Source organism: Eleginops maclovinus, chromosome 1 (assembly GCF_036324505.1).
Source record: "Eleginops maclovinus isolate JMC-PN-2008 ecotype Puerto Natales chromosome 1, JC_Emac_rtc_rv5, whole genome shotgun sequence".
In the NCBI taxonomy this organism is placed as follows: domain Eukaryota; kingdom Metazoa; phylum Chordata; class Actinopteri; order Perciformes; family Eleginopidae; genus Eleginops; species Eleginops maclovinus.
The window spans coordinates 28,202,151-28,215,233 of record NC_086349.1 but is presented as its reverse complement, the minus strand read 5'-3'; the positions used below and the strand labels follow the sequence as shown (position 1 = coordinate 28,215,233).

Sequence of the window (13,083 nt, the reverse complement as noted above, 5' to 3'; positions counted from 1 at the left end):
TCACAGGAACATTGGAACTTTCTGTATTAGTTATGCAGGGAACATGAGAAGTGCAGCAGTGTGGTTTTAAATCCTACTCTATGTGATCGTGTTGAATGCACCGTGAGCACATTAACATGCTGCATCAACTTTAGTGAGAACACAGTTCCTGCTTCAGATTGTGATTCACGTGTCTCTACATCTCAGAGTTATGCTGTGAGCCTGAAGGCAGCACGGGTTCACACTGGAGCAGCTATGAGGAGGAGGAGGCGGAGGAGGAGGAGGGGGGGGAACGTGGAATTATTGTCTAACCCTCTCGCTGTGTTTCCCGACAGAGGAGACAAAGTCCGGCTTGTTATCTTCTCGAGCAGCTCAGAGTGCAGAGGGCGCTGACAGCTTTGAGTCGAACCTCCGGAACGATCCTTTTGCTGTTTACCTGTTTATGCTTCTTCCACACTTGATTGTTCAAAGCCCCAACTGGTTCCATCACTTCCCGTTTAAACAGAGATATGACCCATTTCTCCATGGTGCTGTCTTTGTGAACCACTGTGTGATTTATACACTCTATAAATAAAGAGTCTTGATGTGATTTCTGTGTGTTTTCACTGGATATTTGAACCCATCACAGACAGCTTGGCTTTGAGTATTCTTAAATATCTTTGGAGGGCGTCTTTTATTAGTGTCACAGCCTGTAGTGTAGTTATATTTAATCTCAGGATACCAACACACCGATAATCCCTCTCCGTTTATTTCAGTGAGACGTGCTGCTCCTGCGACACGCGCACGCGCGCACACACACCTACCTCCGCCACAGGAAGTAGATTGAACGTGTTTCTATTTTCAGTTGTAGGTGTAATACCTCGCAGTCTCACAGCAGGGGGCACTACGCATCCACACCTGAAATAAAATGCTCTTTGTGTGTTTGATGCGTTCAGGAACCACTGAGAGGAGTTCACCTGGGTTTCAGGTTGTGTCACCTCAGAAACGTGTCTGCGGGGCATGGAAATAAACTCCAGGTGAGGAGCAGGTAAAACCAGACTGAGACATTTGAACAGCGTTTTTTAAAGATCTCTGAAAATGTTTTAGAATATTTTCTCAAAACCCCAGATTTCTGTCTTTGTCTCAGAAATCATTTTCCTTTCGGGTTTTACCTGCGTGAGGAAATGTGACGTCACTACAGTTTAGTAAAAATATACTTTATTTAAATCAATGCATCACTTTTTTTCTGAGATTTCTGAAATAACCCCCAAAAATCTTCTGAGAATTCTGACTTGATTTTCCCAGAAGGAAAAAGTGGCTTTTGGTCAGAGCTCGGTTTGTAGTTCTCCCATTTGGCCCTAATCCTCTTCCGTAGGTATGAATGCATGAGTTTACCTGCGCACACTCTGACTGAACAGCATCATACTGTTGCAGTACTTTCTGCTGTATGAAGGGAGTACAATCTCTGTCTGTCTCTCCCTCTCTCCCTCTGTCTGTCTCTCTGTCTCCCCCCCTCTCTCTCTCTGTTACTCCGCCTCTCTCTCCCCTCACTGAGCCTCACTAACTTTCGGAGCTCAGGAGGAGTTTGGACATTTCCGCAGCTCCTCTGCCTTAAAGAAAGGGATCGTTATTAAAGGAACCGTTTTTAAGGATCTGTTTGGAGCTGGTGGTTCCCCCGGTGCGGGAGCAGAGGAGCAGCCGGGATTCTTCACTTCTCTCCGGCTAACAGAGCCACAGCAGGCCGGGCAGCGCACCGGAGCTCAGAGCACTTTCTCCCCGCAGCCAGAGCTGCAACATGGGCTGTGAGAGCACCAGGACGCTCTGCCTGCTGCTCGCATGGCAGCTGCTCACTGTGAGTACTGACTACTTTATGAACTACTTTATGTACTACTTTATGTAGTACTTTATGCAGTACTTTGTGCAGTACTTTATGCAGTACTTTGTGTAGTACTTTGTGTAGTACTATATGCAGTACTATATGCAGTACTTTGTGTACTACTTTATGCAGTACTTTATGTAGTACTATATGCAGTACTTTATGCAGTACTTTGTGTAGTACTTTTTTATTACCTTATGTAGTACTTTATGCAGTACTTTGTGTAGTACTTTTTTATTACCTTATGTAGTACTTTATGCAGTACTTTATGCAGTACTTTGTGTAGTACTTTTTTATTACCTTATGTAGTACTTTTTTATTACCTTATGTAGTACTTTATGCAGTACTTTATGCAGTACTTTGTGTAGTACTTTATGCAGTACTTTGTGTAGTACTTTATGTATTACTTTATGCAGTACTTTGTGTAGTACTTTATGCAGTACTTTGTGTAGTACTTTATGTATTACTTTATGCAGTACTTTGTGTAGTACTTTATGTAGTACTTTATGCAGTACTTTGTGTAGTACTTTATGCAGTACTTTGTGTAGTACTTTATGTAGTACTTGATCTGCTCGTCCTGGTTCTGCAGGATCTGTTCATTCAGACCTCCAGAACATGTCCACCAGCAGAGCAGCAGTGAGAGCTGACTCCTCTCTGGGGGGTGACACATTGTACATGAGTGTTTCACCCCCCAGAGAAGAGTTCCCCTAGCTCTGCAGTATCAGACCTCTGAACACCAGCAGACAGTGGGGGTTTCATATGGGGGGGGGGGGGGGGTGTTGATCAGATATTTCTGGTTCTTCTGCTCACTGTGTAACACACACTCCTCATGCCATGCTGTGAAGATGCTTTTGAAAGTGTGTGTGTGTGTGTGTGTGTGTGTGTGTGTGTGTGTGTGTGTGTGTGTGTGTGTGTGTGAGTGAGAGAGAAGCTAAGTTTGTCCACAGAAACTGAAGCTATTCATAGAGTCCTCTCTGAGCACTGCCTTCTAAATATGTATTAAAGTCTGCAATGTGAGTTCAATGTGTGTGTGTGTGTGTGTGTGTGTGTGTGTGTGTGTGTGTGTGTGTGTGTGTGTGTGTGTGTGTGTGTGTCTGTGTGTGTGTGTGTGTGTGTGATCCTTCAGAATAAAAGACGTGTTCAGGTTTCCCCTGAACTCACCAACAGGCAGCCTCAGCCTTCCAACAGAACCAGAACACGTGTGATATCAGATATAAGTGTTTTTATGTGAGTAATGAGGTGGGGGGGCATCATGTGGGAAAGTTCCCCCCCTCTGGTGCAGTTTGATGTGTGGTCGCACCCCCCCCCCCCCCACCCCCGGTTATTAGATCAGGAAGCTTGAGAGGAATCTCAGATGAGAGCAGGTACAGGTAGAGGAACAGATGGCAGAGATGCATCAAAGCCTTAAAGATGGATGAGATATGTTGAGGCTCTTCACCCCACCCTTACACACACACACACACACACACTCTGATCTGTCTCCAAACACAGCTGCATGGCGGTGCGTGTGCAGACATGAGCGCTTACTGCTGTCTGTAACCTGAGTCTGTCTCTTTCTATTCTCTCCTCACACACACTCCTCACACACACACTCCTCACACACACACTCCTCACACACACTCTCCTCACACACACTCCTCACACACACTCTCCTCACACACACTCCTCACACACACACTCCTCACACACACTCTCCTCACACACACTCCCTCACACACACTCTCCTCACACACACTCCTCACACACACTCTCCTCACACACTCTCCTCACACACACTCCCCTCACACACACTCCCCTCACACACACTCTCCTCACACACACTCTCCTCACACACACTCCTCACACACACTCTCCTCACACACACTCCTCACACACACTCTCCTCACACATACTCCTCACACACACTCTCGTCACATACTCCTCACACACTCTCCTCACACACACTCCTCACACACTCTCCTCACACACACTCTCCTCACATACTCCTCACACACACTTTCCTCACACACACACACTCTCCCTCACACACTCCTCACACACACTCTCCTCACATACTCCTCACACACACTCTCCTCACATACTCCTCACACACACTCTCCTCACACACACTCTCCTCACATACTCCTCACACACACTCTCCTCACACACACTCTCCTCACATACTCCTCACACACACTCTCCTCACACACACTCTCCTCACATACTCCTCACACACACTCTCCTCACACACACTCTCCTCACACACACTCTCCTCACACATTCTCTGGGGCTTTTATTTTGAAAACCATGCCCAATCCTAAGCTTCCTGTAAGGTTCTGATACTGCTTGGGGCTTTTATTTTGAAAAACAACCCTCATCCCGAGCTTCCTGTAGCCTGAGCTTTGTTATAATACAAACATTATATATTAAAATAAAAGTAGGGATTGAATCTGTAACACAGTGGGCTCCAGCGCTGTATCCAGACGTTGTTATCAATGCATGTTTTGATCAACAGCTGACTTCCTGAAGTGCCCATGAGCAAGGTGCTAACCCAACACTGTGTATTAAGCGGTGTACAGGTGAACAGGGTCAGAGGACTGAGAGAGCGAGCTTCATATTCCATGTGGAGCCGGCGGGTTCTACAGGGGTCTGGATGTCTCTTCATATCTCGTTAATCACAAACACCACATGTTTTAGGGATGAATGTGACGGTGCCTTGCTCAGGGACACCTCGGTAGCACTTGGTTTTTCTGGGAGTTGAACCAGTGATTCAGAGAGAAAGTGGTTCAGAGAGAAAGTGATTCAGAGAGAAAGTGGTTCAGAGAGAAAGTGGTTCAGAGAGAAAGTGGTTCAGAGAGAAAGTGGTTCAGAGAGAAAGTGGTTCAGAGAGAAAGTCAGAGTAATCCTCCAAAAGTTTCAAATATTTCAATAAAGAAAGACGTTAAAATCTGAAGATTCTACGGAAAAAAGTTTGGAGGAATAAAGTCAGCGGGAAGAATTCTGTCTCTCTGTCTCTCTCTGTCTGTCTGTCTGTCTGTCTCTCTGTCTGTCTGTCTCTGTGTGTGTGTGTGTGTGTGTGTGTGTGTGTGTGTGTGTGTGTGTGTGTGTGTGTGTGTGTGTGTGTGTGTGTGTGTGTGTGTGTGTGTGTGTGTGTGTGTGTGCCCGCCTCTAACCGGAGCTTCATTGAAATGCTAAGTGCTCCGTGTTTCCTTTGAAGGCTCTGTGCTCGTCTGCCTTTGTCTTTGCTCGATCATGGATGTGAAGTCATTAGGCCTCTGCTTTGTCCCCCCCCCCCCCCCCCCCCTCCACCTCTCTGACCGGGGTTTCTGTCTTGTTTCCGGCTCCTTAAGTTTGCTAAAGGAATGCTATCAGTCTTTCTGCTGTCATTTGTGTTTGAGAGCCGCTGCGACCCTGAGGTCCTCCCTGACAAGGCTCCATTTCCTCCCTCTGCTCCCCAGGTCCACACCTGCAGCCATCGTTACAGCACTCTGGTGCAGACCTTAAGAGGTGCAGAAACACCTTGATGTGCTCAGAGGAGGTCTGAGCTGCAGGAAAGGGACACCGGGAGGGACTTTGATTTGGTTCAGCAGCTTGTTGGGGCAGTCCTTCTTCAGGAGTCCGGCTGCTTTGCGGCTTCACAGGTCCAAAGAGTCTGTTGTGGTTGCTGCCAGCCGTAAACCTCCTGAGGACGTCTTTCAAAGCGCCTGTTGGTTTACAGTCATACGTTGTTGGGGCCCCTCAGTGAGGCCCTCAGGACGCTGCCATGTTATCATGTCGTCCCTCGAGACATAACAAGTCTCACTGATACCCACAACGTGGTCTCATATGAACCCGGTCTGTATTCCTCTCCCTCTGAGAGTCCCTGAACACAACCCACTCTGTAAATCCGAACTGCTCAGACTCTCCGTCCATCCCAGTTTAGATTCAGCCACGCCCTCTTAGCATTAGCATTAGCATTAGCTCTGTGTGCCTGCATCGTGGACGTATAAAGGGAACCCTGTGATCAACGCTGAAGTAATATTCATCAGCTGGTTATTAGTCAGTGCAAATGAGGAGTCAGAGAGCAACAAAGGTCTGTAGAGGGTTTGAGTCTTACAAATGATAATCTGTTCTTGTGTGCCGCTCTGAAGCCGCTCCGCTCTGTCTCCAGGCGGGAGTGGGCATGTTGAACTCTCGGCTGGGTTGTAGAGACGCCGTCCAGGAAGGCTGCTCCACGATGAGAGGTCTGAACGTGTTTGAGGTCAGGAGGTTGCGGCGCCCTTTGTTTCGGGGCTCGTGATGGTCTGGTCTCGTGCCGACTCCCCTTCCTGTTGGGAAATGAAACCTGGAATAATGTGCCGGACAGGAGGACCCGGAGCGGCTCCGTTTACTCAGGCTTTCCTGCTCAATAAACGCAGTCTGTTGTTTCTCCAGCCCCCACTCACATGTTTCCCTCTGAAGCATGTTTATGTTTGAAACCCCCGTAATCTCCAATCATTTTGCTGCATTCATGTCCCCCACCAGCCGCTCGTACTGACCCCCCCGAGTCGTCTGTCTGTGAAGATGGCCTCTCAGATTTCTGTTTCCTGCTCTGAGGATTACTGGATTCCCCTGGAGCTAATTCTTACGTTCGGGAGCGAGCCGGCGTGTTTTTATCCTCAGCGACCATCGGAGGTTTGGCTTTCCTTCTCAGGGACTTTCAGCCGAGCAATGAAACATTTTCCACTCCTCCTGAAGATGCATGTTCCATAACTGCAGCCAAAAAGGGCTGTAATGGAAACACACACACACACACACACACACACACACACACACACACACACACACACACACACACACACACACACACACACACACACACACATTCACATACTGTGTGTTTAATGAAAGGTAAATGTTACTCACAGTAAGGCACGGGGTCTTTGAGGCAGTTTCGTGAAGCAGAACTCTTTTATCCGTCCTCAGAGTTCTGTAGGTCTCACATCCTGCTCCTTAGAATAGATCTCTCTGAATAGCATCGTGTTTCCACGGATGAACAATGAGGAGCACAGAGCTGTTCACTTGGGTTGACAGCATGAGGCAAATATGACTTTATTACTTTGGATAAATAGACAGGTATTAAAACCTCCTCGTCTCCTCACCTGGAATTCAAAGTTTATTATTGCTGCATCAGTCCAGTAAACCTCACCTGTGTTCAGATTTGAACCAATCAGACGCTGCCTGATGCCAGGGCTCCGTCTGATTGGCCAGACACTTTACAGTTTGCCACGCCATCAGACAGAATATAAATACTACATCGTTACTATAGTTAAAGAGAAACTCCCTCTGGAGGAGCTCAGGGATTTGAGCCTCTGGAGACCATTGACATGCACTAACACCTATAGACCTACAGGAGAGGGGACACCACTGAAGAAGAACAGGGACTCTTTAATGAGCAGGTCTTTTTGTAACCTTTAACCCCGATAACTTCTGATGTTGAACTGCTCGACCTTGGCAGTAAGGTAGCTTTTGTTGGAAGTAAGCTACTTAGCATGCAGCTTGTGTTTGAGCTCGAGATTCATCTTTATTTCCACTGACGATAAACCTGACAATTCTGCTTGATTGAGAGGTTAGTCTGGCATCCAAGAGAGGTCAGAAAACAGTGAAAGAGTGGATCAGTGTTTCCTAAAGCCCACGCCCAGTTCAGTCTCAACCAGGAAGAAGCTGAGACTCTCTCTGGATTAAATTAGAGCTGGCAACAAGTCTTTGCCGCTCCACTTCGAGCAGACAGACCCGCTGTTTAATCCGTCCCTTACACTTAAGCAGTTGTGTTTTTGGTTTTGGAAAACCTTAAAAAGAAATGACATTGCTCTCCAAACAGCGCAGCACTCATGTTCATAACCTCAGGAAGGTCAGCTGGTTGGCTTCCACTGCACCTCCCTGCATGGTTCACTGTGTCGTACAGTTGAATAGGTTTCTGAGGAACAGGGAGGTGTGAAGCAGGATTCTGCACAGTAACACAGGCACAGGAATGAAGGCCATTGATAAGACAGGAATGTGGCCCCTGTTGGTGGTGAAGCGTTTAAAGCAGATTAAAATCACAGCGTCTCAAAAGCTGCTGGAAACCATTCAGCCTTCAGATCATCTTTAGAACCGAAGATAAGCATCGGGGAGAAGTGGGGTGAAGGATTTCAGATTTTATCTTTGGAGTTTTGCAGCTCAGTCTGAAGAAGCGCAGCGCCTCTTTAACCGCAGCGCTGCTCAAAGTGGCATCATGTCCTCGGGCTTCTCCCTGGCACAGCAGCTGAGGCTCGGCCTGTAACACAGTTGGTACTGAGAGGGGAATTTCTGTGGCTGCAGATTAAAGTGTGTATAATTTACTCTCCACCCAAAGCATCTGTTGATCCGGTGGAGCGAGCAGTCATCTAAACACGCAGCTCAAAGCCTTCTTTGAGTTTGATCACCCATGCATCCATAGGCAGCAGATCTGAGGGAAAAACACAGATCTGAAACAAGAGCTCACCACTGATGTGATATTAATATTCTGTGGAAGTGTGAGTCAGCTTCAGAGGAGACGAGCAGTTCACAGGAAGAAGCTGGTGACCACCAGTGGTGCCTCAGTGACTGAGGGCAGAGTTTCTAAATCAGTGCCAGTCAGCAACACCGCTGATGAGTAAAGCAAAGAAGAAGAGTCAAAAATGCAACAAGTCAGATTGTATAGAAGTCTATGAGAAAATGTTCCTACTTCTCTCTAGCCAAAAACACCCTGATAAACACAAAACCAATACAGTATGTAAGTGCAAGAGCCAAGATGGCCTTTGCTAAACAAACACGGCGGTGATGACGTCCAAAAAAACAAGATCGTTGCAACAAAGAAAGAATGCGATGTTAGACCAAAGAACCAAGATAACCCGGCCCAAACCCAAGAAGGTCACGGCTAACTGTGATCCACAAACCAATGCATGACATCACTGAGACTCCACGTCCTGTGAACAGTGATGGCCGCTGCTGTTAAATCCTGAGACTCCTGAATCTACTTCAGATGTCTTCCCTTGCTCTGTTGTTGTAACCATGTAAGGTATATTAGATTTGCACAGAACTCTGGCTGTTCCTCGCTGACGGTCAGAGACACTGAGCACTGTTCTGTGGCTCTTCATGCAGGCCGGCCTCCAGCCGAGTCAGCAAGTCTTCCTTTAAATGAAACGATTCTCGCCGGGCTGAGGGCCCGAGAGATTTATACGAGGTCGGTTCAGCTGAGGCCCTCCCCGCGGGCCTCCACCTGCCGGGCCTCAGTCCTGACCCCGTCAGGAGGGGTACCAGGGGCTGAAATCTGGCTCAGGATCCAGACTGCAGTCAGATTCTTTGGCCCAGACAGCAGCACTGCCTGCGGGCTAACCTCGCTGTGTTGTTTCACCAGAGCTTTCCTGGTGCAGCAATAATGGGAAACAAGATTTGAGGGAGATAATAGAAGAGTTGTTTTTTCATGCCTATTTGTTTTTGAGAACGGGCCGGCCAGACGGGGGGAGATTAGGCTGTGATCGGCCGGGGGAGCTTTGTCTCTGAGGACAGGTCAGCACTATTTGTGCAGCCCAGAGCCGACGCATGTCACAAACCCATAACATAACACATGTAAAAGTGTAATCAATGTACTGCTGTAGGTGTGTTTCTGTAGACCTGCTAGAGTTCAAAGGCCCTGTAAATACATTTCAGACCAGAAAGCTGTATTATTCCGGAATCTATCAGTGCTACATTTGCTAAATGTGTGTGAGATTATTGGCTCATAAGGTTGGCACCTCAAATGTTGCAAAATTGAGCAAAAACGGATTTTATGTACAACTAAACGTCATCACACACAACGTTAGCCTCTTTTAGCTTAGCGGTGGTGACATGAAGTCATGTGACCGTGCTGTCGTTCCTTTATAGCCCAACATTAGCCTCCTTTAGCTTAGCGGTGGTGACGTGAAGTCATGTGACCGTGCTGTCGTTCCTTTATAGCCCAACATTAGCCTCCTATAGCTTAGCGGTGGTGACGTGAAGTCATGTGACCGTGCTGTAGTTCCTTTATAGCCCAACATTAGCCGTCTTTAGCTTAGCGGTGGAGACGTGAAGTCATGTGACCGTGCTGTAGTTCCTTTATAGCCCAACATTAGCCTCCTTTAGCTTAGCGGTGGTGACGTGAAGTCATGTGACCGTGCTGTCGTTCCTTTATAGCCCAACATTAGCCTCCTTTAGCTTAGAAATCCCATTGGACCAGGGAGATGCTGCCTTCAGGGACCTGCAGTTCTAACAGAAACACAAGTGAAAGCATGCTTTGTCCGTGTTGCAGGCCTCAGGGCAGGAATACTTTGGTGCAGAGGAATGATCATTAGGGGACATAAAAAACTTCAAAGTGAACTTGAAAAGCTGCACACTAAACATATGATGATGCACTTTATTTGCGACACTGATTCCTGTGTAAAGCTGTGCTCTCGCCCGTAGAGACGGAAAGTGTTTCCGGGAGGTGTGCAGGGGTGATGTAATGTGGAGGTGAAAGCGGACTCAGAAATGATCCTTTCTGCCGCTCTCTCCTTCAGAGGTCATGAACCTGTGCCGGCTTGTCCGTTATCAGGGTGATGAGTCAGACTGCAGTTAGTTTTACAGCCGTCTCTGCTGACGACCCACTGGCGTATTTTCACACGAAGGTGCGGGGCCCTGCCTATAATTACCTCTTATTATGGTCGGAAATGGATCCCTCACATCTGCTTCCAATGAATGGCCAGGTTAGCTGCTGTTGTTGCATAAACTCCTGGCAAACAGATGTCTTTGTAGCTCTGAGCACACCTTCAAATTAAAGCCTGCAGGTGAGTTATGAGGACAGGTGAAATGTGTCTGTCAACTGCAGAGAGGAAGACGCTCCAGACTCTGTTCATGGTGGGTTTGTTGTGCAGTTACAGAGCCGAGACGCTCTCTTAAGTCTCTGTTTGACTTTAATGCCGAGTGTAATTAAAGTGAATGATCTGCTGCGTCTCTGCTGGCCCTGCAGCATCGCATTAGATTAGAGCTGCAGGATAAAGAGCTTCAGCATCAACGTCATGCTCCAGGTTTTTGTGGCTTGATACAAAAAGGAAAACTTGCACGGTGACATTTTCCAAGACACCTTGTCTCTTACTGATATATGCACCAGTTCCTGAAGGTCGTTACCATCGATCCTGTCCAACAACTGTCTGTGAACAAAAGACCGGATGATAAATGACAGTGTGATTATGTCTCTTTGACTCTGGGATCTTTCTAAGGTCAGTACTTAAAGAGTCAACGGCAAAGTTCACAGAGAAGATGAACTCGCTGCATGGTACTTCAAAATACTGACGGTAGTTTTAGATATTATTGATCGCTCCGTTGCATGTTAGAGTTTAGAGCTGCAGAAATGTCTCTGATCTGGACCTGTGTGCTTGTCTGTGTTTTATATCACATTTTATGATATATTTGAACACTTAAAGGACTCACCTTGGACTCTGGAGGAAACCGGGATGGATATTTTCAAGATTTTCTTACGTTAGACAAACCATGTATTTAATGGAGGAAGAAAACCGTTGTTATTTGCAGCTCTGAAAATAGGATCTTTGCTTCCATAAGTCTGTGTCTGTGTGGTTTCATAGCCTTGTCTTTCTACTGTACTGATATGTAGTTACTTGTAAGGAAAGTAAAAGCCACATGTCGTGTTCTCTGACGCAGTTCCCCCGTTTCCCCCGAGTGTCTCTGCGTCCAGGTATTGTCCTCTGAACATGCATCCAGTGTATCTGTGGGTTTATCTTGTAGAGGAAGTTGAAGTGGAGTAAAGGAAGTGTTTCATTTATCTGAGGATCGTATCTGGATCCAGCAGGCGTGGTCCTGTCGGGGGGAATTCCCCTGACGTTCAGCGAGGCCTGAAACCCTCTCTCATCGCCATCACCCGAGCAACCAGAGCAGCTTCTGACTTTACTGTGAGTCACTTCATGGATCCGTTTGGTTTTTAAATCAATCTGTGAATCACGCGCTGCAGGGAAACGTCTAGACGGGGAGATTCCCCTCTGCTGAGGTAATGCGCCGGAGGGTTTTTCACTGATGCAGTCGCTGAGTGATGCCGAGTGCAGAGGCTTAGCAGCAAACTGAACGGTTTCACATTGCATTAAACAGGAGTCAGGGACCAGATTAACCAAGGTGTGACATTCATGCATTTTTAAGCATCTTTTAGTCACCTTTTGGGGGATTCTGTGCTCGACATCAGTCCTGGGAAACACTTACTGATGCAGTAGCAGTCGGAGACGTCTCCAGAGCTTCTCGTTGAGCTCTTGTTGATCTTGGACTTCACATTATCTCCGTCCAGCAGCTTCCCCCAGCCCTCCATCCTCCCTGTATCTCAATCCTGCACTCAGTTCCTCTCTAAAGTCTCTCTGAGCTGAGGCTGGATTACATTCCCACTCCTGTTTCCAAACTTTTTGTGCGAGTGTTAAAACCACCGCTGCCAAACCCTCTTCCAACACTCATAAATCCAGAGTGCTTTAATGTCACGGGCAGAGCAGCTACAGAGGAACAGTCCTTGGCAATGACATGCGTTCATCATTATGTGCATAAGAAGAAAAACATGCAAGACAAACTGGGAATTAAAGACATAAAACACTCTGGGCTGAGATGCACTGCATGTACCAACATCCTGATCCTGCTCCTGAGCATCCAGAACGTGATCCGGTTCTCTTCGCAGGCCTCTTGGTTCTGGCTCTTTATCTGTGAATGGAGAAGGTGACAGCCAATCAGAACAGAGACGTTACCTGCACCTCTCTCCAGCCCAACCCCATAATTGTGTGGAGGAATGTTGTCTCTGGGTTACAGAAGGAGAGCTCGGCGCTCCTTGGTGAAGGAAGTCCCCGCCCCCCACCCCCCCTTCAGACAGAGCCGTCCTGCAGGAAAGTCCCTCTTCAGTCTCCGAGGATCTGCTGCAGAATTCATGTCTATTTTTGGTCATATGAAGACATTAATAACAGTGGGTGTGTTGGGAAACAGCTTGTACTCCAACAGGAGGAGCAACGGGGGGGGGGGGGGGGGGGGGGGGATCCTAAAAAGTGTGAACATCACCAAGCATGACAGAAGGTCTCTGTAGATTCTCTCAAACACACTCTGCTGCAGAAACCCCCCCCCAACATGCTTCAGATTTCTGGTCCCTGTGGTGAGGAGCAGCACCGGGGACCAGGTTTACACCGAGCTGTGCAAGAAATCAGGCCACGACTTTTCTCAAACTCTCACGGTCTCACTTCCCATGACGCCTTGTTAGTGTGGGTACTGTTCAGCAGCTATTGAGG

General features: G+C 47.5%; 1 protein-coding gene across 1 annotated transcript in view; it reads left to right on the top strand.

Annotated features, from left to right (window-relative positions):
* The first annotated feature begins 1,370 nt into the window (after positions 1-1,370).
* Positions 1,371-13,083, top strand: part of hspg2 (heparan sulfate proteoglycan 2) — a 94,174-nt gene continuing 82,461 nt past the window's right edge. Inside the window, 1 exon segment of the mRNA XM_063880366.1 lies at positions 1,371-1,810. Within this exon segment, the coding sequence (XP_063736436.1) occupies positions 1,754-1,810 (57 nt within the window). The 5' untranslated portion in view covers positions 1,371-1,753.